The sequence below is a fragment of the Mytilus galloprovincialis genome, chromosome 6 (genome assembly GCF_965363235.1).
Source record: "Mytilus galloprovincialis chromosome 6, xbMytGall1.hap1.1, whole genome shotgun sequence".
Lineage (NCBI taxonomy): Eukaryota > Metazoa > Mollusca > Bivalvia > Mytilida > Mytilidae > Mytilus > Mytilus galloprovincialis.
Genome location: NC_134843.1, coordinates 86,876,997 through 86,901,507, shown reverse-complemented (window position 1 = coordinate 86,901,507; position 24,511 = coordinate 86,876,997). Strand labels below are relative to the sequence as shown.

General features: G+C 28.7%; 2 protein-coding genes across 4 annotated transcripts in view; one reads left to right on the top strand and one right to left on the bottom strand.

Annotated features, from left to right (window-relative positions):
* Window positions 1-9,209: 9,209 nt before the first annotated feature.
* Window positions 9,210-19,872, bottom strand: LOC143080584 (uncharacterized). Of its 2 annotated transcripts, none has more exons than XM_076256494.1 (4): window positions 19,522-19,872; window positions 13,552-13,746; window positions 12,664-12,798; window positions 9,210-9,806 (listed from the first exon to the last, which is right to left on the bottom strand). In XM_076256494.1, the coding sequence occupies exons 1-4, from the start codon at window positions 19,738-19,740 to the stop codon at window positions 9,678-9,680; spliced, it is 678 nt and encodes a 225-aa protein (XP_076112609.1). In that variant the 5' UTR covers window positions 19,741-19,872; the 3' UTR covers window positions 9,210-9,677. The 2 variants fall into 2 exon arrangements, with proteins under 2 accessions (XP_076112609.1, XP_076112610.1); XM_076256495.1 differs by lacking the exon at window positions 9,210-9,806 and adding an exon at window positions 10,549-10,736.
* Window positions 19,873-20,084: 212 nt separating this feature from the next.
* Window positions 20,085-24,511, top strand: part of LOC143080583 (protein VAC14 homolog) — a 39,392-nt gene continuing 34,965 nt past the window's right edge. Inside the window, exons 1-4 of one of the 2 annotated variants that reach the window (XM_076256492.1) lie at window positions 20,085-20,277; window positions 21,700-21,850; window positions 23,346-23,513; window positions 23,834-23,896. In XM_076256492.1, coding sequence (XP_076112607.1) covers window positions 20,177-20,277; window positions 21,700-21,850; window positions 23,346-23,513; window positions 23,834-23,896 — 483 coding nt within the window. In that variant the 5' untranslated portion in view covers window positions 20,085-20,176. The remainder of the gene's footprint in view (window positions 20,278-21,699; window positions 21,851-23,345; window positions 23,514-23,833; window positions 23,897-24,511) is intronic. The other variant, XM_076256493.1, reaches the window with a different exon arrangement.

Sequence of the window (24,511 nt, the reverse complement as noted above, 5' to 3'; positions counted from 1 at the left end):
AAAACTGACAGCTGCTAAAGTATTTGCACAAATTCAAGCTTTTTTTTATCAGGCAGCATATCCTTCTGGAGGCTTGTTCACCTTTAAATCATACTGTCAAAAAATCTATGACAAATATGTTATTGTTTGAAAAAGCATAGGAAGGACTCTTTGAAATTCCATTCAAACAATTAATGCATGAATTCCTCTATCCCAGGAAGGTCTAGGAGACATCTGCTTTTATTTTGGCTTTTATGTGCAGAATATATTCTAACACTATTCTAAGTTTGCCTTTTATATAAATTTTTAATGATAGAGAGAAAAATACATAAAAATAAAAACAACCTTAATATTAAAACAATAGTTGTATATAAATAAAACATTTGAAAGACATTTGATTTGGATACACTGATATCATCATAAAAATAAACAGGGAGATATCTATAACAAAATACAGTAATTGCTATAAAAAGTATGGTTAAATATGGATAAATACAAAAAAATAGGTGTGTATGATTTCAAAATAAGAATTACTTGTATGGCACTTAAAAATTGTAACAATCTGATTCTCTTTATGCCATTTTCAATCACAAAAATATAAACATCCACTACTAATATATTTATACATAAACATTAATATTGTATTTTAAAGCACAACATAGTTTAATCATAAGGTAGTTTACATTGGTATATATGAATACATACTGTACTAATCAATTTAGTAACTGTGCCAATTAAATATATATATTCATTTCATTATCAACAAATTCGGCAAAAACATGTTTTAAGTTTTCTCCAATTTGCAAAAGGAGTAGGTTCAGTAAGACCCCTTTTTGGCTCCAAAATATAGCAGTTTTACAAAATTGTTTAAATGTAAACTTTTAGTTATTTTTTGGAAGGTATAATGCCTCTGCTACATAAATATGGACTGTTTTTTGGCATAACAAATTAACAATGCACATATATCGGATACTTGCATCATAAAGTTATGCTAAATTACTGAAATCTTCACAATTTCAGCATTTTAGTTGAATTTTAGACGATTTCCGCTTAAATGAAAGTGGCCGCATTCGTGTTCATTCTTCATATTGAAATGTGAGTTGTGTTTAATGATAATACATACATAACATATATAAAGGTCTAGGATGAACAGTTTTTTTTAACACGGATGCAGCCACTTTCATTTTTTGCCAAAAACCATCTAAAAAGTGACAGTTTTTGGCATACTTGATAGATTTTTCATATTTAAGCTAGAATCAGAGCGTTTTTAATGAGTGAATCAGTTAAAATCTTTCACAAAAAATGATTGAATCAATTGAAATAGACATTTAGGTGTTTAAAAAGTGTCAAAAATCTTTCGTCAGATGAACTTGAATTTAGGCCAAAACCGGCCCTTACCGGACCTACTCCTTTAAAAAAAGAAAAATATAAAACCAGGTTCAATCCACCATTTTCTACATTTGAAAATGTCTGTGGTATGACAGTTGTTGCTCATTTGTTTTGCCATTTGATTAGGGACTTTCTGTTTAGAATTTTCATCGGAGATCAGTTTTTTTGAGATTTAATTTTTCACTAGCTTTTTCAAAGGTGTTTACTGGAATTTTTAATGGTGTATGTTGACCAGACACATATCAAATAACATAATTCACCTTTCATTTCTTTTAGGGGTAAATTAAATTTTGTGTATTTACAAAATTTATTATAGGAGTTGAAATAGTGCAGGGAGGGAAAGCAGGAGACTTTTGGACTCACTTTTTATAAATGACAAACATATGTAAAATGTGTCTCCAATATTATAATTTTGACAGAAAATATGTGATTATATTAAAGAACATATTATAACTCTAGATCAGCATTTTTTTCCTACTCAATCACTAGTCTAGGGATACTAGGAAAATCCAAGATTTTAAGAAAACAATTTCTATTTTTCATAACTGACCATTGAATAACTAAATGGTATTGCATTTACCTTTATTAAACTCAGGTATGGGTCAAAATCAAAACTTATTATAGGGTTTTATTCCTTATAGGTAAGAAAATATGTCAAAAATCTTCACTGCGATTACAGAATCTTGTCATATTCTATTGATTCTTTAACTTTTATCTGAGACCCATGAATATTGAATTAGTCCCAGGTAATTAACTAAGGAACGTGTTAATAATCTTTGTTCAAATTTGGATTATTCTCAGTTCTCATTTTTTAATTGTTATATTATTTGTAATTTGTTGTAATTTTTTTAACCTTGAAAATTCATGAATAAGACTTTGATTCTCCAACCACTTAAATTTGTATAAGATTATTTGATTATAGTTATTAACCTTTAAAAATCAGTGTTTGGTCAAAAATTTTCAATAGAAAAGTTTGGATTAGAAAAAAAACCATGAGTTACTTCCCCCTTATATTTGATGGTTAGGAATTCTGCAGGGCTCTTTTTTCCAATTATTTTGCAAGATTCTTAAAATTAATCATTTTGTACAAATCAAATTGAATAACATATTAATGTGAATGGTTTAAATGCCTCAAGTTCATCAAAAATAATTTTACTACGAAAATGAATAGTACATACTCTTATGAAATTCCTGGAAAAGTTTATAACTTAAAACTCAATACCATTTTCAAATAACAACATTTTATATTGGACATTTCTGGATTATTTTCCCTTATAATGAGAAGGGATATATATAAATATGAAAGTAAATGATAACATTGGAGGAAGAAAGAACAGTGTAGAAAAAAACACTCTAGTTAACATCTAAAACTAAAAGGTGTTTGATTTGTATTATAATAAGTCATTTTGGGATGAGAAAGGAGTAGGTTCAGTTAGACCCCTTTTTGGCCCCAAAATATAGCAGTTTTACAAAATTGTGAAAATGTAATCTTTTAGCTATTTACTGGAAAGTAGAATGCTTTTGCTACATAAACATGGGTTGTTTTTCATATATTGGGTATTAGCTTCATTAAGTCATGCTAAATTACTGAAATCTTCACAAATTTAGCATTTTAGTTGAATTTTAGACAGTTTCCGTCTTAAATGAAAGTGGCCGTATTCGTGCTCATTCATAATATTGAAATGTAAGTTGTATTTGATGACAACACATAACATATATAAAGGTTGAGGATAAACACAGATGCGGCCACTTTCATTTTTGACACAAACCCATCTGAAAAGTGACGTTTTTTGGCATATTTGATAGATTTTTCATATATAAGCTTGAATCGGACCATTTTTAATGATTACATCAGTTACAATCTTTCACATTAACCAATTGAATCAATAAAAAAAGAAACTTAAGTGTTAAAAAAGTGTCCAAAATCTTTCGTTAGATGAAACTGAAATTTGAGGCCAAAATCGGCCCTTACCGGACCTACTCCTTTAAAAATAATTCATAAAATTAGAACTTGAAAACAAATTCGAAATTTTTAGTTCAAAGAGCATAGATTCAATTAGTAACTTAAAAAATGCTGATTAATCTTAATGAAATTGAAATTGATTTAGATAACTATGTAGTTTTCATTTTGATTAAAAAAAAAATGGAATTCAATGGTTTAACTAAAAAAAAAAAATATAGATGAAATTGCACAAATCAGATAAAATGAACATTGAAATTTTTTAATACTATCTGAGATTGACAGAAACATATGGGTATAATACATTGTACATCTATGAAAAATCTACATTTTCAATTCACATGTTACTGTATTTTCCTTAGAATCAAAACAATACTGATACAATTATAATTATATTATTACTGGTGTACCGAATTGTTAGCCTAATTATGATGTGTTCATTCTGGTACTAAAAAATTTCAGACAGCTTAAACTTTATATCACAAGATATTTGCCTTCAAATTTAACGAGAAATTTAAATTTCATTAACTTACTTCATTTTATCCATGTAATTTAAAATACTGTAATTCCAAACTCATTGGACCTTAAAAATTAATATAAAAAGAATGGAAAAAACATTCCCTAAATAATATTGTGTATAAGATTATCTGATTATAGCTATTAACCTTTAAAAATCAGTTTTTGGTCAAAATTTTTCAATAGAAAAGTTTGGATTAGAAAAAAAACCATGAGTTACTTCCCCCTTATATTTGATGGTTAGGAATTCTGCAGGGCTCTTTTTTCCAATTATTTTGCAAGATTCTTAAAATTAATCATTTTGTACAAATCAAATTGAATAACATATTAATGTGAATGGTTTAAATGCCTCAAGATCATCAAAAATAATTTTACTACGAAAATGAAAAGTACATACTTTTATGAAATTCTTGGAGAAGTTTATAATTTAAAACTCAATACCCAATAATTAACAACATATTAAAAATTTGGATGTTTCTGGATTATTTTCCCTTGAAATGAGAAGGGATATATATAAATATGAAAGTAAATGATAACATTGGAAGAAGAAAGAACAGTGTAGAAAAAACACTCTAGTTAATATCTAAAACTAGTAGGTGTTTGATTTGTATTATAATAAGTCGATTTGGGATGAGAAATTTAAAAATAATTCATAAAATTAGAACTTGAAAACAAATTCGAAATTTTTAGTTCATAGATCATAGATTCAATAAATAACTTAAAAATGCTGAATAATCTTAATGAAATTGAAATTGATTTAGGTAAACTATGTAGTTTTCATTTTGATTTAAAAAAAATGGAATTCAATGGTTTAACTAAAAAAAAAAATTAGATGAAATTGCACAAATCAGATAAAATGAACATTGAAATTTTTCAATACTATCTGAGATTGACAGAAACATATGAGTATAATACATTGTACATTTATGAAAAATCTACATTTTCAATTCACATGTTACTGTATTTTCCTTAGAATCAAAACAATACTGATACAATTATAATTATATTATTACTGGTGTACCGAATTGTTAGCCTAATTATGATGTGTTCATTCTAGTACTAAAAAATTGCAGACAGCTTAAACTTTATATCACAAGATATTTGCCTTCAAATTTCACTAGAAATTTAAATTTCATTATTAACTTACTTCATTTTATATATGTAATTTAAAATACTGTAATTCCAAACTCATTGGACCTTAAAAATTAATATAAAAAGAATGGAAAAAACATTCCCTAAATAATATTGTGTATAAGATTATCTGATTATTGTTATTAACATTTAAAAATCAGTTTTTGGTAAAAAAAAATCGATAGAAAATTTTGGATTAGAAAAAAAATCATGAGTTACTTCCCCCTTATATTTGATGGTTAGGAATTCTGCAGGGCTCTTTTTTCCAATTATTTTGCAAGATTCTTAAAATGTATCATTTTGTAAAAATCAAATTGAATAACATATTAATGTGAATGGTTTAAATGCCTCAAGATCATCAAAAATAATTTTACTATGAAAATGAAAAGTACATACTTTTATGAAATTCCTGGAAAAGTTTATAATTTAAAACTCAATACCCCTTTATTAACAACATATTAAAAATTTGGATGTTTCTGGATTAATTTCCCTTGAATGGAGAAGGGATATATATAAATATGAAAGTAAATGATAACATTGGAGGAAGAAAGAACAGTGTAGAAAAAACACTCTAGTTAATATCTAAAACTAATAGGTGTTTGATTTGTATTATAATAAGTCATTTTGGGATGAGAAAGGAGTAGGTTCAATAAGACCCCTTTTTGGCCCCAAAATATAGCAGTTTTACAAAATTGTGAAAATGTAATCTTTTAGCTATTTACTGGAAAGTAGAATGCTTCTGCTATATAAAAATGGGTTGTTTTTGACAAAACAATGTTCATATATTGGGTATTAGCTTCATTAAGTCATGCTAAATTACTGAAATCTTCACAAATTTAGCATTTTAGTTAAATTTTAGACGGTTTCCGTCTTAAATGAAAGTGGCCCCATTCGTGCTCATTCATAATATTGAAATATAAGTTGTATTTGATGACAATACATAACATATATAAAGGCTGAGGATGAACACGGATGGGGCCACTTTCATTTTTGACAAAAACCCATCTGAAAAGTGACGTTTTTTGGCATATTTGATAGATTTTCATATATAAGCTTGAATCGGACCATTTTTAATGATTACATCAGTTACAATTTTTCACATTAACCAATTGAATCAATTGAAATAGACAATTAAGTGTTAACAAAGTGTCCAAAATCTTTCGTTAAATGAACCTGAAATTTGAGGCCAAAATCGACCCTTACCGGACCTACTCCTTTAAAAATTCATAAAATTAGAACTTGAAAACAATTTTGAAATTTTTAGTTCAAAGAGCATAGATTCAATTAGTAACTTAAAAAATGCTGATTAATCTTAATGAAATTGAAATTGATTTAGGTAAACTATGTAGTTTTCATTTTGATTTAAAAAAAATGGAATTCAATGGTTTAACTAAAAAAAAAAATTAGATGAAATTGCACAAATCAGATAAAATGAACATTGAAATTTTTCAATACTATCTGAGATTGACAGAAACATATGAGTATAATACATTGTACATTTATGAAAAATCTACATTTTCAATTCACATGTTACTGTATTTTCCTTAGAATCAAAACAATACTGATACAATTTTAATTATAATATTACTGGTGTACCGAATTGTTAGCCTAATTATGATGTGTTCATTCTAGTACTAAAAAATTGCAGACAGCTTAAACTTTATATCACAAGATATTTGCCTTCAAATTTCACTAGAAATTTAAATTTCATTATTAACTTACTTCATTTTATATATGTAATTTAAAATACTGTAATTCCAAACTCATTGGACCTTAAAAATTAATATAAAAAGAATGGAAAAAACATTCCCTAAATAATATTGTGTATAAGATTATCTGATTATTGTTATTAACATTTAAAAATCAGTTTTTGGTAAAAAAAAATCGATAGAAAATTTTGGATTAGAAAAAAAATCATGAGTTACTTCCCCCTTATATTTGATGGTTAGGAATTCTGCAGGGCTCTTTTTTCCAATTATTTTGCAAGATTCTTAAAATGTATCATTTTGTACAAATCAAATTGAATAACATATTAATGTGAATGGTTTAAATGCCTTAAGATCATCAAAAATAATTTTACTATGAAAATGAAAAGTACATACTTTTATGAAATTCCTGGAGAAGTTTATAAGTTAAAACTCAATACCCATTTTTTAACAACATATTAAAAATTTGGATGTTTCTGGATTAATTTCCCTTGAATGGAGAAGGGATATATATAAATATGGAAGTAAATGATAACATTGGAGGAAGAAAGAACAGTGTAGAAAAAACACTCTAGTTAATATCTAAAACTAATAGGTGTTTGATTTGTATTATAATAAGTCATTTTGGGATGAGAAAGGAGTAGGTTCAGTAAGACCCCTTTTTGGCCCCAAAATATAGCAGTTTTACAAAATTGTGAAAATGTAATCTTTTAGCTATTTACTGGAAAGTAGAATGCTTTTGCTACATAAACATGGGTTGTTTTTGACAAAACAATGTTCATATATTGGGTATTAGCTTCATTAAGTCATGCTAAATTACTGAAATCTTCACAAATTTAGCATTTTAGTTAAATTTTAGACGGTTTCCGTCTTAAATGAAAGTGGCCGCATTCGTGCTCATTCATAATATTGAAATATAAGTTGTATTTGATGACAATACATAACATATATAAAGGCTGAGGATGAACACGGATGGGGCCACTTTCATTTTTGACAAAAACCCATCTGAAAAGGGACGTTTTTTGGCATATTTGATAGATTTTCATATATAAGCTTGAATCGGACCATTTTTAATGATTACATCAGTTACAATTTTTCACATTAACCAATTGAATCAATTGAAATAGACACTTAAGTGTTAACAAAGTGTCCAAAATCTTTCGTTAAATGAACCTGAAATTTGAGGCCAAAATCGACCCTTACCGGACCTACTCCTTTAAAAATTCATAAAATTAGAACTTGAAAACAATTTTGAAATTTTTAGTTCAAAGAGCATAGATTGAATTAGTAACTTAAAAAATGCTGATTAATCTTAATGAAATTGAAATTGATTTAGGTAAACTATTTAGTTTTCATTTTGATTTAAAAAAAATGGAATTCAATGGTTTAACTAAAAAAAAAAATTAGATGAAATTGCACAAATCAGATAAAATGAACATTGAAATTTTTCAATACTATCTGAGATTGACAGAAACATATGAGTATAATACATTGTACATTTATGAAAAATCTACATTTTCAATTCACATGTTACTGTATTTTCCTTAGAATCAAAACAATACTGATACAATTTTAATTATAATATTACTGGTGTACCGAATTGTTAGCCTAATTATGATGTGCTCATTCTAGTACTAAAAAATTTCAGACAGCTTGAAAAAAAACATTCCCTAAATAATATTGTGTAAGTTAGTATAATCAAGATAATCAAAACTAGAGGCTCTAAAGAGCCTGTGTCGCTCATCTTGGTCTATGACTATGTGCATATTAAACAAAGGACACAGATGGATTCATGACAAAATTGTGTTTTGGTGTGGTGATGTGTTTGTAGATTTTACTTAACTGCACATTCTTGCTGCTTACAATTATCTCTATCTACAACGAACTTGGCCCAATAGTAACTGGAAAATATTTTGTAAAAATTTACAAAAATTTACAAAATTTATGAAAATTGTTAAAAATTGACTATAAAGGATAATAACTCCTTAAGGGGTCAATTGACCATTTTGAACATGGTTATATTTTGAAAGGAAAATTATTGCCTCTCGTATATTTGATAGAAAATGAACTGCATTTTGATTTAGAGTGTCTTCTATAATATAGCTCACCAAGATTAGAATTCTTGCAAAATTTATTTCAAGTTTCCAAATCTGAGGAACATAAATTTGTTAAATCTTTTCATATGTGGATCATTACAAATGAAGATTTAGATCGAATACAGTTTTTAGGTTACCTAAATAAAAAAAATTCAGATAAGACAGGGAAAAAGAGACAAAAGTTAATATAAACAAATGGAGTTATTCCTCCTTGTACTGGCTCTCTCCCATCACATGTATAATTTACAGATTTGTTTGTTTTCAATTGGATGTGTTGTTCGTGTGGATATTGTATGAACTTTGTGATTTATGTTGATTTATATGCTCTATATGGGCTTTTTAATTAGGATTCGATTTGATTCGTACCTATAGGTTTTAACCCATACCATTTTATACTAGACAATACATAACTAAAAGTTAATAGACAAAAAAAAAATAATTTCAGAGAAAAAAAACCGGATTTCTCATAGGGTGAAATCAAATTTATATGGCATTATTGCTGCCATGTATACCACCAAACATTCTCATATAAGATTTCCTTAGTTCTTTTTGCCCAATATGCAGGGGAGAAGAGTATTAGGGTCACAATAGCCTAAGCAATTCAATTACGTGATTAGGGGCATTTTGACTCAATTTGCCATATTGACAACAAAAAAAAACGGGAAATTTAAGAGATTAAACAGCAAATTGGTTTGACATGTTTAAGTTGGACTAACATATAAAATGGATACAAAAAGATGGGAACAGCACAAAGTTGTAGTCTAACTCAAATTAGATTATGAAATAATAAACAGAAATCTGTCCACATACTATATAAAGGTCTCCTGAAGTTTCACTGTCCCTGTAGTATTTAAACTAAGTTATCTAATTAAAATTATCTATACAATTATGCACAATTCTTCATATTTCTAAATCTTGATCTTCTTCCAGTAATCTTCTTCTTTTAAAGAGTTTATGTTGAATATCCCATCGTTTATAGCCTACCAGTGCTGTCAGGCCATATAAACACATACAGATGTAACCAAGCACCTGTCAATATAATAATAACATGTAAATATCCCATCGTTTATAGCCTACGAGTGCTGTCAGGCCATATAAACACATACAGATGTAACCAAGCACCTGTCAATATAATAATAACATGTAAATATTCCATCGTTTATAGCCTACCAGTGCTGTCAGACCATATAAACACATACAGATGTAACCAAGCACCTGTCAATATAATAATAACATGTAAATATCCCATCGTTTATAGCCTACCAGTGCTGTCAGGCCATATAAACACATACAGATGTAACCAAGCACCTGTCAATATAATAATAACATGTAAATATCCCATCGTTTATAGCCTACGAGTGCTGTCAGGCCATATAAACACATACAGATGTAACCAAGCACCTGTCAATATAATAATAACATGTAAATATTCCATCGTTTATAGCCTACCGTTGCTGTCAGGCCATATAAACACATACAGATGTAACCAAGCACCTGTCAATATAATAATACCATGTAAATATTCCATCGTTTATAGCCTACCATTGCTGTCAGGCCATATAAACACATACATATGTAACCAAGCACCTGTCAATATAATAATAACATGTAAATATTCCATCGTTTATAGCCTACCAGTGCTGTCAGGCCATATAAACACATACAGATGTAACCAAGCACCTGTCAATATAATAATAACATGTAAATATTCCATCGTTTATAGCCTACCATTGCTGTCAGGCCATATAAACACATACATATGTAACCAAGCACCTGTCAATATAATAATAACATGTAAATATTCCATCGTTTATAGCCTACCAGTGCTGTCAGGCCATATAAACACATACAGATGTAACCAAGCACCTGTCAATATAATAATAACATGTAAATATTCCATCGTTTATAGCCTACCAGTGCTGTCAGGCCATATAAACACATACAGATGTAACCAAGCACCTGTCAATATAATAATAACATGTAAATACTTGCAGTAGATCCAAGAACTTATTAACAAATTGATTGATTGATTGATTGATTGTTAACAGTTTAACATACCATGGCAGTAGTGCTTATCAATAAATTGATTGGTTGATAATAGTTAAACATTTGATTCTAATGGCAAATATTTCATGCACATTAAAAAAGATAGGTTTAACAAGGTTAAGTAAATCATGAATTTAGAGTGCTACTGATAAAAGATGACAAAGAGGATAAGGCATATTGATATTTAAGAAGGGAGATATTTTAGATGTGGACATATATATGTTGTGTACAAGTTATCATTTTGTACAAATTATAATTTGTACAAAAATATTGAACAAATTATAATTTGTATTTTGACTTTGTACAAATTATAATTTGTACAAAACGTGTCTGTACAAATTACAATTTGTACAAAATTTGACCAAAATTCACTTATAACTTGTACAACAGTTTTAAATATGAATTTTAGTGAAAAATGCATTGATTCACACGATTTAATTGTAATTAACTGACCACACACTTAACCTCATTAACAAAATACACCGTTTTTACACAACTACAAAAGGCAGATTGATCTTCGAAATTTTTGAGAGAAAAAAAAGTAAACAAATAAGATTTTTTTCAAATTTTTAATACCTAAAACTTCTTTTTCTTAAAAAAAATATCATTTAATAGTACTACTTGATTAGTTCTTTTCGTTATTTTGAAGATTTTTCTTTTATTCAGAAACTTTGCAAAAACGGTTATATTTGTAAAATGTGATATTTTGTATCATGAAAGATCGTGTACAGCATTTTGATGATTGTGAAAAGGATCTCAAAAGATTTGTTGCCACTTATTCGTTATTTCATAAAGTCCATGAAAACAGTCAAATCTTTCTTTAAACAAGTGAAAATTTATATTTGTAATTGGTACATAAAAAATTGGAGTTACATGACTTATTCCGCTTTATGACACTTTTGTTTGTGAAAAGATTGATGGTTCAATGTCATTGGGTCAGATGATTTTATAATACTACAACAACTAGTTTTCTTATAAAATAAAAGTCCGTCTGTCTGTTCTGCATAAGTTTTATGTTGTTTTTAAAGTTAAAATTGTCTCAAATGATTTCCGTTAAGTTTCATGCACAGTCATATATATTTAAAAAACAAAGATCCTTGTTGAAAAAAAAACATTGATAAAAAACGACAGAAAAACAACTGACATATTCCTAACTTTAGCATAGTCATATTCCTAACCAAATGGGGTGTTTAATCTCTCTTTCTTTCTGGATATTTATTAAAAGTCTAACTGAAACAGTGAAATACAAATGTTTATTTACAGCAACGGTTCCTTATCTTCAACGTTCGCTATGTGAAGCAGTTAAAATGCCTGTAAAACAGGTCATCATCGATTTGAGAGTCAAAAGATGGTTTGCAATACCTGATTCCATAAATCACTAGATCACCTTCTCAAACGAATGATAAAAAAACAACTTTTGAATTTTGTAACTTAGGTGTACTGTGTGGTCATTTAATAGCAATTCAATAATGTGTATCAATGCTTTTTTCACCAAAATCCATATGATAAATTATTGTACAAGTTATAAGTGATTTTTTGTCCATTTTTGTACAAATTGTAATTTGTACAAGCACTTTTTGTACAAATTACAATTTGCACAAAGTAAAAATACAAATTATAATTTGTACAATATTTTTGTACAAATTAGAATTTGTACAAAATGATAACTTGTACACAACATATATATAATACCTTTTAAAAAACACAAGATGTATGCTTTAAAATGTTGCATGTAAACATAGAAATTTTCTTCAAAACGCTATGTAAATAAATTTCAAATTATTACTTTTTCGCTCTAAGCCAGTTATTATTACAAGCATTTTTAATCTTTCATACTTACAACACAGAATATAAGCTGCTGAATCATAGTTCTGGGGATGTTACTCCTTATCTTCCCATAGAAATCAAAAGCATTGGCCACTAATGATGTTCCCACTAAATATAGGAAAGAAAACAGGGAATACACAACTGTATCCTGAAATGAAATAATCAAATGCTTTAGGATGTCTCTTAAATAAAACAAATATTCATTATCTAATTGAATGGGTTGATTGAAAACTCAATCTTGAAGAGCATGTAATTTTAGTCTTTTTTTATTTTTTTCAAGGTTTCCTTACAAAAAAATCTTATATGCACTTGAAAACCATAAGTATAATAGATATATAATTCATCAAAGTTTCATGTAAACTGATTAAAGTGTTTTTGAGTTAATGTCTGACATGTTGACGACTGACAGATGGTTGGATGGATGGACAGAGGTGTATCATAATATTGTATTAATATGACCTGTAAACCATTGTCTAATAAAAAGAACAAAGTTCCAATGTTTCCCGCTTTGCACTTTCCAAGGAGCATAATCTTTTAGCAAGTTGATCACCCAAAATTTTAAAACTTGTCCGAGTTATTGGCGATATTAACCTAAAGGATAAGTTTTATAAAAATCTGGCAAGAATTATATCCCTGACAGCGCTTAAATGAGGCCAATTTCTCTGTATTTAAAAGTCGATCATCATCATTTTTAGAACTTGTCCAATTTATTGCTGATTTTAACCGATAGTGTAAGTTATATAAAGATCTGGCGAGAGCACAAACGGACGGACAGACGCTGGTATTTCCATGTCTCCTGCACATGTTATGTAGGGGACAAAAAATACAAAATAACAGGTGAGCTGACAAGTGTTTGATAATAACTTGGATGTACAAATATATTACTGGAAGACCAACATACCAGTAAGTACCAGTTAAGTGGCAGAGCAAGAATTAATCCTGTGGCATTAATTATCCATAAAGTCAGACTTGTCATGGATGTCAGCAGTAGAACAAATACCATTACACGGAAATGCCAGCTGAGAGGTAATTGTAAAAAGTCCCCATCTTTCTTCCCTGCTGTGGTCAAACTTATTAATGCAATCATTGAGAAAATCTGAAAAAGAAATACAAAAGAATGCACATTTTATGACAATGTTAAATTAACTTTATTAATATTCTTCTTTCCATATCAATGAGACATCTCTTTTTAAACTTTGACATTTTTTTAGTATTATAATACCATGTCTGACATCAAACAATCATGTTAATATCAAACTAAACATAAATAGCTTATATCTACATACTTGCCATAAATGACATTTCCTACTTTCACAAATTTAATACTGTAAACTAAGAAATCCATGTAAATTAATTGTAATGCATTTGTTGTGACAAGAATTATCCTAATAACTGAAACTTGAATTGTGGATTTTGCTTATATATATATTTGTTGTGACAAGAATTATCCTAATAACTGAAACTTGAATTGTGGATTTTGCTTATATATATATATATATATATATATATATAAGCAAAATCCACAATTCAAGTTTCAGTTATTAGGATAATTCTTGTCACAACAAATGCATTACAATTAATTTACATGGATTTCTTAGTGATCAAGATCAAAATCTTTCAGGTTGTGATCTGGTAACCTGAAATGTTGGCTGACAGGAATGTACGGTTTTTTTGTGAGGTCACTCCTGTGGCCATTGAGGCGTTTGTGAAATGGCTGCATAGATTCACCAAATTGATTGCAGCATTCATCAACATTTCACAGTAAGACCACAGAAAAGACATACAAGATATTTTGCAATGTCAACTGCAAAAGCTCAAACGTGATTTACGTTCTTGAGTGTCCTAGATGTGGTCTCCAATATGTTGGTGAATCTATGCAGCCATTTCACAAACGCCTCAATGGCCACAGGAGTGACCTCACAAAAAAACCGTACATTCCTGTCAGCCAACATTTCAGGTTACCAGATCACAACCTGAAAGATTTTGATCACATGAAGATCCTTGTGATCGAACAGGATTGTACATGGCAAAATAGGCAAAGAGAAAATCGGGAGAGGTTTTGGATAAAAACACTGGGTGTCCTCCATCCAGATGGAATCAATAGAAAGAAATAATTAAATTTACAGTCTAGTGTTAATATTATTATATTCAGGATTTTGGATTAAAATCAATCGACAAAAAACTTACCTGTATTATTAGTGATCTATGTTTACACCTTATACATTATATCTCATTATTGTTAAAACTTTTGTCACCGAAGAAGGCCATTTGTTGAGCCGAAATATTTGCAATTATTGTATAATTTATATCATCTGTTCAGTTTTTCCATCTTTGTGCAATGATATTCAACACTTTTTAGTGTTTTATTTTCCATCTATTTATCGGTATTGTTACACAATCTTTCAGACTCATATATATATATATATATATATATATATATATAATTTAAAAGTAAAAAACACAAAAAATCACATCATAAATCGAACGTTCGATTTATGATGTGATTTTTTGTGTTTTTTACTTTTAAATTATATTTTCTGTACCAAGGACTTTTTATTTATCAAAATATATATATATATATATATATATATATATATATATATATATATATATATATATATATATATATATATATATATATATATATATATATATAATATATATTGCTTATATATATATATATATATATATATATATATATATATAGAAATAACATATTTAAATCAGTATAAATGGAATTTTTATAAATGCATAGATAATTAATGACAGCAGGTTAGCGAAGAATGCTTAATATTGCCTTTTGACTTTGAGTAACATTCAGATGAATTATTTTAAATTGATATGAAAATGAGTATGATTTGTACAATTTGTAAAGCAGCATCAGTTTATAAATGTAATGAAGTTATTTTCTTCATCAGAATACCAGTTATGCCAGTTGGAAAAGATTTTACTCTATGATCATTAGTCTATAATTGGTAAAATTTATTCAACAATTGTCTGATGATGGTGAAACAAAGTAAGGCCAGTTGTAATCACTTAATTTAATGGTTAATAAAATATACTTGATTAACAAGGTCTTTATAGTTGAAGTTCTACTAACAGTTGGTCAGGACCTCCGCAGAATATCATCTCTTATGAAAGATTAGCATGGATGATGACATTTAAGACTTCTTCTTTAGAAATTTGATCATGACTCACTTTAAAATTCCTTTTGACATTTGTCACATTTCAGCAATTATCAACCAAGTTGCTTAAGGTATTGAACTCGTTTTCATTTGTAATTCTGATTTGACTGATCAACTCCAAAAACCTTTTTGATTCATATTACTTAATTTGTCTTCCAGCTTTTCAGCCTTTTGTTCTTTTTGTTCTTGATTTGAATTCTAATATTTTAAGATAAAATTAAATTATATTTATATATGAAATCTTAATATTATAAATTTATTTATTATTAAGAAAATATTCGAATGAATACATGTATTTCATCTTTTAAAAAAATAAATATTCAAATATTTGTCAAGTACCAACTTTTTTTACCGCCAACCTTTTATTTTATTGTAAAATTCACTTAAATAAAGTTATACACATTTACATGAAAAATATGATTCTATATTCCTTATAAATAATTTTTATTGGGGCCGGATTGACTCTAAATATGGGGCCGGAATGACTTGGGGCTGGATCGATATGAAAGCATGGAGAAGACAATGAGATTTTCTAGTTACATTTATATATAAATTAAAATATCATGTTCTCCAGTAGTCCAAATAATTATGATGTCTTGCAAGGCTATTTTTATCTGTGACCCCTTCTGCAAGACATCATAAATTCATAAGTATTTGAACTAGCTCTCCACACTCAAAAAATGTCCAATCATTTCAACTAAAATTGTATATTTTTAAAAAAATTATCACCAACTAGCTCTTTGAGCGATTTTCATAAAAAAGATACCATATAACATGCAGAAATGTCTGAAGTTTGATTGTTTAATTGGCCATTTTATTATTCATACTTATATTTAATTTCTGACGAGGTGAACACGAAGAAAAATATTTCTTGAAACGTTTGCTATGTAACCAAATTAAAATCGTAAAAATTAGCATTAATTTTGTGTTTAACCCATTAGATTATGAAATCAAACCTCACCAAAATAAACAAAAAAACTTCAGACATTTCTGCATCTTATGGTATCTATTTTACAAAAATAGCTCATAGATTTACTTGGTAGTAATTTTTTGAAAAATATCAATTTTAGTTCAAATGATAGGACATTTTTTGAGTGCATGTGTAACGGTTTATTTCTTCCTCTGTGATATTTTATCCTGAGGATAATTTGTCACGGTAATTTATTTCCAGGCATGGTACTTCACAGGTTGAATTTTTCCAGAGGAGTGAAAATCTATCTATGTTATGTGGATAGTATGTACCGGTATATATTTGCCGTATCATATTTCACAGAACCCTCTGAAATATAGTCCCATCATGGAAGTAATATTGAAAGGAATAACATCGTCGTCACTTCAAAGGTTTCATCTGTGTTACCGCCCATCTTTCAATAACTTGTTAATTGGTTCAATATCTGGCATGGAAGTTGATTCTCCGCATGTGATTGATCAAATCACTGACACTTATCGGTCATTTTCGTGTTCACGGAGAACTACGAACAGACAAGTTTTTGTCGTTTATATGTGCGAAGTAACCCGAATAGTCCATTCGTTACATTCCGTTGATGTACGCTGCCGAAAAGAGTCATTCGTTCAATTTTTATTTCATTCCAATTTTTCCCTATTTTTGGCTAGTTTGATCATAATAGTTTAAACTGACAGCTATCACATACGAAATTGGAGAACAAGATTGTGTCATTTCAATTTTAATATTTACAGACAGTTAAAAACACATTTCCGTAAGTTAAGAAGATGATTGTAAAAAAAATACGTTTGGACCCCCTTTATTAAATACGAAAAATCTAAATCCTTCGTGTATTTATAGTCAATTAAAATATTCACAATTCTAAACGGTTCTATCCTTCAATTTAAGTTCTTGATACATTTTTTACATAAACTAATTTGTGTAAAAATGAATTTACCGTAAGACAGATAAATTCAAGTCCATTTCGTCAGTTTGTTATAATTTTTGCTGTATAGCTTATTATATTAATACAAGCATTCCACAATAATATATATTTACGAAAATATTATCCCCATTTTAGTTGTCCAGTTTCAATAATGCAATCAATGACATTTATGACATATACATAAATTTAGAATACTTGAAAGTAAATATTCTTTTATTCAATCTCGATTAACTTTGCACATTTCAACAGTAAAAAAATCTATGCCTACATTTGCCTACATTATTTTGTTAAACATCATGTGAAACCTGATCGATTCATCGGTATTTATCTGTTTAACTCGGGATCCGCTTTTAACCGGAAAATACTTTTAGAACAGTTTAAAACAAACGGTAAAAAGCAAAAATATGCTAAATTAAATACAATTTTCCATGTTAAACTGCTGTAGTTTGAACAATTCTCTTCCGTTTTACAAGTTTTTTACATCATATGACTTCATCTGAAGCAGAGGTTTTATATGATACAGCGCCACCTTCTTATTAATAAACCTCGGATTTCACACAGGTACTTTAAAATTACCGGACTCGATAAAATCACGTGACTGATAAGAAATTGCAGATGCCATTTTACAACCGCGGTATCACAGATAGTAACCAAAGGGGTCTTACCGCTGAGACTATAATTGGATAAAATCATATGACTTTAGTACAGGGCTCTACAGGCCGTTAATACATGCTAATTACTCGATGTTATTCCTTTTAAATATTACTTCCATGGTCCCATTAACTAGTATGTAAGCTACTCGCAATCAATATATACCTGACTTTAATTATAAAATGGTTCACAAAGGTAGAACAAATTTGCATAATTTATCAAAGGGAGGTAATTATAAGCAATTTAAATTTTACAGATATTAATATAATACATTTCTGAATCTATTCCATAGTGAATCTCTTGAATCTTATTTTTTATATATTCATTTATATAACAAGATGACTTACAATTATGAATTTTTAATAAGACAGATAACATTTCACAGGTAAATACTATCCAGCTGTTAAAATTGCTATTGTTCCAATATATTGTTATGCTATAATTTATCTGATTTCCATATAACCAACAACAACATCTTTGTCCCCAGACTATTTATATAGTTAAAAATATTATCATAATCAAATTCTTCCATTACTGTTAACAGTAGTAATGCAACTATATTTCTACCTTTACGTTTTAATTTATATTTGTACTGAGATCTGAAAACAACTCACTTTTACATGTATTTCACTTACCTTTATTAAAAGAATGATATTTACTTGATTTTTTTCAGGAATTTTTTTCAATGATAATTAGTGAAATAATTCCAAGTATAATACATTTTTTTTTTACAAAATAGGTTTAATTCAAATACACTATTATTATTTCATAGTATTTGTAAAGGATAATTTTTTTCTAATAACTATTCAATAAGTTAACTACCCAGATAGAATTTCACGGCAAAGGAAAAAATATCCCAGGGAAATATTTTCCTCCGGATAAAAAAATGACAACAACTACTGTGACATGTTTCCTCCGGATCAAATTTCACCCTGATATAATTTTGCTTTACACATGGAGTGAGAACTCACTTTTGTCCTATGACTCACTGTACACATCTATAATAGGAAGGCCTGTGATTTTACTAAGTCAAATGAAAAAAAAAAAAATATCATAATTTACACTAAATATTTATCAATTTTCCCACATGCATGCCCACCCTCAAACTAGATAGGGATTTAATTATGAAAAATGTAAAGTACTCACCACTTGAATCAGTCTCAGCAACCCAATGCAGGACTTTATGTATGATTTATCAATAAACAGAACAATCTTTTCTTCTGCATCATAGTTTGGTGTTTTATCTTTTGCATCAAATGGTACTTTTGGTCCAGAATAATTCATATTCTGAATGGTAGTAGAAGATTCTGATGCAGGTTCATCATCTGTCAATGGTTCTGCTACCACATTTTCTTCTTGATCCATTATCTATTATTCTAGCACATGATAAGAACAAAGCTTGGCAAGGTCTATGCACGCACAAAACAACTTATTATATCATGACACTGTTTCAAACTGCTAATTTGAACATTTTGAGTTCATCTTTTCTTTGCAGCATCCAAGCAGACGGTTTAGGACCGCTTATATCAATGTACACTAAAATATTTGTTTACTTCATATTTGATCCCCTGAAAAACTTTATGCTGTGACTTATAGAAAAAGACATCTTATTCATTTACAGAAAGATTTCTGAAATGGAACAAATTTGATGAAATTGTGATGAATGTTTTTCTTTGATGTAAGGAAATAATATTGTCACGTGATTAACAAAATGGCGACGCCCATGAAGCAAAAATAGAAATAAACCGACAAAGATAAATCTTACATTTAGATAAATTTAAGATGGTTTTTAATTCTAAAAATGAATGACAAGGATTTTGCACCTCTTACACCAATTTGTGTCAAAAATCTAAGCGACAGATTATATGAGAAACGTAAAACTGGTGCTATTGAAGTTGAAAGGTATATTTTCCCTGTTCATAAGGACTTTCCAAAATTACTCATTTGAGTGGTCAAATTTAATTATTCAATATTGAGCAGTTCATGATACAGTTAACTGTACAACCACTGATCTTAATTTCAAACAATATCTAGCTGACAATAACACAATTGTATATCTTCATGCAAAGAATTTCAAACTGTATGTTACATATTCGATTTCCCTTGCATTCTTAACCAGTCATCTGTATTCTGTTTTGTATGTTTACGTCTTAGTTACAATTTCTAGCTTTTATACAAGGGGGTGAAAGGTTATTGAGTTATTGATGAGAAGATTTTTAAAGCTCAGTCAGTACATTTGTTACTTAAACAGCTTTCTTCTAGAACTTGTAGAAGGTTCCAGTTAATTATTGTGGACACAAAGAATGGGATGGTATGTTGCTCTATTGGTAGTAATGTCAAAACACAGAATATTGTTTCTCAATCATTTTTTTGACAATGCTTGTTATTCAATTAATACCTGAAGTTGATAGTTAAAATGAGGCAGGCATTACCTGTAAAAGTCTGTATGAAACATTTTTTTAAAATTCAAGCATGTTAAAAAAAAGAAATGGAAATGCCGTAACGTTTCCGATTTTGTTACTGTTGTTAAGGATTTTAGTTGTGACGTTATTTAAGTTATGAGGTCATATTCAACATGTTCAATGTAAACAAAGAAACGCTGTCATCAGGTAAGGTGTTTTTCATATCATAATCAAACAATTATTAAAAATGAATTGGCATTGAGTTCCAATCCTTTATTTTACTAGACTGATAAATATATATTTTATACAAAGTCTCATGCAAACAAGACTGGAAATGTGAAGTAGAATTTTGTACAGTTGAAGGGATTTAAAAGTCTGAAAAAAAAGTTAACGATTTTGAGTTCATTAGAATAGTAGAATGAAAATTTTGGGAAATTTTCCAGATTTAAAAAAAAATAAATTTTATATGATTTTACCATAATTGGGGACATCGTCCCCATATTAAATGTTTTTACTGTAATAGTTCTTTATGGTCTTGCTAATTTCAGGATGACTCTAGACAGTCCCAAATTCCATCAAAATACCAAGTGCTTATTAGGATTACATAACTGTTAACCCCCAAAATTCAATTTCTGACACAAATTGTCTGGTCTCAGGAAGGATTGCTGGTAAGAATCCAGGAATTTGAAGAAAGGGACCAAACTAGGCAATCTTTGGAGTGGAATATGTAAAAATTCAATGCATTAACCATATTGTAGCTCCTCTAGCTTGTGTTTTGAATATGGTGGAGTTAGACTACTTTTTTGTTAACTTTGAAGGGGCACCAACTTCCCCTTCATGTATGTATGTTTGTTTATATTTATGTTATCACATTTTAATTAAATCTAAAAAAAAATATTTGTCATACTAAATTTACTTTCAGAATTGTCAAAGATTTGGTAACAAATAGCAAGAGATCACAGATAAAGAGAGTGCTGAAAATTCTTGGTGATGATTTTGCATTATCAAATAATCCTAATGCTAGGAATGGTGGCTTTATTGGACTAGCAGCTTCAGCAATAGCACTTGGAAAAGTACAGAATTATAAAACTTATAGAGTTGACGAAAATTTCACCAAAGAATTTAAGATGTCTTCATTTTTGATATCTTCATTGTTTTGAATGTCTTGATATTAAGTTTATTTATATATATATACAATGTACATACATTTAAAAATAATGAGTTGTAGTATGATTGCCAATGAGACAACTATCCACAAAAGTTCAAATAAAGTGGATGTAAGCAATTAAAGGCAAAATTTATTTTTGCAATGTTTATTCTCCCCTGCCCCCTTTTTTTCTATGGTAAATTTTGATAGAGCTCAATAAGTCAAATATGGATGTCTGAATGTTTAGTCTGTAACATTTAGGAATTTTTAATCTTCAACATCTGCAAAAACCTATGAATTATAATTTTGTAACAATGAAGTAAAGAGTTAACATTTAAGGTGTACATGTAAATTTTGTCCTCTATGGTATGATGTATTTTAGGCATTTTTTTATCCACCTGGATTAACAGGTGATTGAAAAATACAATAATATTTTTTGTAGGAAATGCATGTATGCAAGCAAAGATTTCATTTTATATAATAATAAACTACATTGAGGGCTTACATACATTGTACATGTAGCATGGTTTGGATTTTAGGCTTATCTAGAAGTAGGAATCCTTAAAAGATAGACAAAAATGGCCCCATTTTAAAATGAGCATAGAAAATGACTTGAGAAAGAATTACTTTTTGAATAAGACACGTACCATCATGACCATTAAATAATTATTTTGCAAATAGATTTTTTTTTCAATCAGCCCTTTAAAGACACTTTGAAACTCCAAAGAGCATTCATTTAGAATTTTAGATTTGACAAGGGGAACAAGTTCTGACAATCAAAAGTTTCATGATCTAAATCAACAAATATATGTCATTTGGAAAGAAACTTAGAACATACAGACTTTTTTAGAGAAATATAAATTTTGAACCTTACATGTATTTGTCTATAGGCAATAGGAATTTGAGAATTCATATGACAAAATTCAGAATTAGTAACCATGATCTAGAAATAGAGAGAGGTAGATACAGGGGACTTCAGGCAATAGATAGAATTTGTAATCTTTGTAAAAAAGAAGTGGAAGATGAACTCCACTTTTTACTAAATATTCATCTTTACTTCTTTAGAAAGTGAAAGAGTTTCCATTATTTCCAGCATATATATATAGTTAAAAGCTACAAAAATTTTCACAATTTAGATTATCAATCACAATTTATTTGGCTAATGTCCAATGAAGATAGTCACATTTGGTAAATAATTTTTTGAAGTTACCAAAGACAAAATGCGATAGATTTAAGCATTCATATGTTGCTGTACTGCCTTCAACAATGGTCAAATCCCATCCCTATAGTAAGCTATGAAAAGTGCAGACATGACAAAATGTAAAACTAGAAAATCGAAAAAAACAAATATGATAAGAACTACCACTGAATTACAGGCTGCTAACTAAGACATACAATATACATTTTATTTTATTTTCCAGGAGGCAAACAACTATGTAGAAGATTTGATTCGTCCAGTTGTTCCTTCATTTACTGATCAAGATAGCCGTGTTCGTTATTATGCCTGTGAAGCACTGTACAACATATGTAAAGTCTGCAGAGGGTTTGTGCTGCCATACTTCAATGAAATCTTTGATGGAGTTAGCAAGGTTTGCATTGTTATGTTTCTAACTGTTAAGAAAAATAAGAAAGGTTTAATTGTGCTTATTTTTTTACTTAAGTCTTTGCCTAAATTAAAATTAGAAACTGGAAAAATAGATACATAACCCAAAACAAGTTGGTAAGATGAGTTAAAGGTAAAATTTTAACAGAAAAAATAGCAAATTATTGCAATCCTTTACATCAAAACAAACTGGTATTTTTTGTTTTTTTACATACATGTATCACAACAGCTGCATACATTCACTTTGTTCAGTATAGGCAATGAAACTTCGGATAAAAGTGGACAATAATTTAATTCATGTTTTAGTTAATAGCAGATACTGAAGTAAATGTAAAGAATGGTGCAGAAGTTCTGGACAGACTTATAAAGGTATGTGTAGGGGCTAAAAGTTCAGCCTGTTCTTCTAAAGAAGATGACAGAATGGTAACACACATTAAAAAAAAAATCCTGGTGTTTTTGTAATTTCATGGTAGTCCCTTGAAGTTTAGTGGGAGATATTATGGACATAATTGTGCAAATCGTGATACAAGCATGAAATTTGGTATAAAGGTTGATTAAATGATACTTATAAAAAATCCGCTGCTGGCCAGAAAAAAAAAATCAATTTTTCAAGATAGCCACCACACATTTTGGAAATGACGTCATTAAAAATTGCCATTAATTCGTTGAAAGGTGTGTTATATGTAAAATCCAATGTTAGATTTGATAAAAAGTAAATGATAGTTCTTAAATTTCGACTAAACAATACATCAATGAAACTAAAGGTGACTTCTGGTTTCAAAATGCAGGCAAAAAAGTCAAAAATTTCAATTTTTATACAATCAAGCAACTTCCCAAAGGATGTAAATCCTTGAAAGATGTGTTATAGGTATAATCCAATGTAAGTTACGTTAAAAACAGTTCCTAAGTACGTTGAAACAACACATAAATGAAGAAAAATAGTGATTTCCGGTTCCAAAATGGAGCAAATACGTAGAAAATATT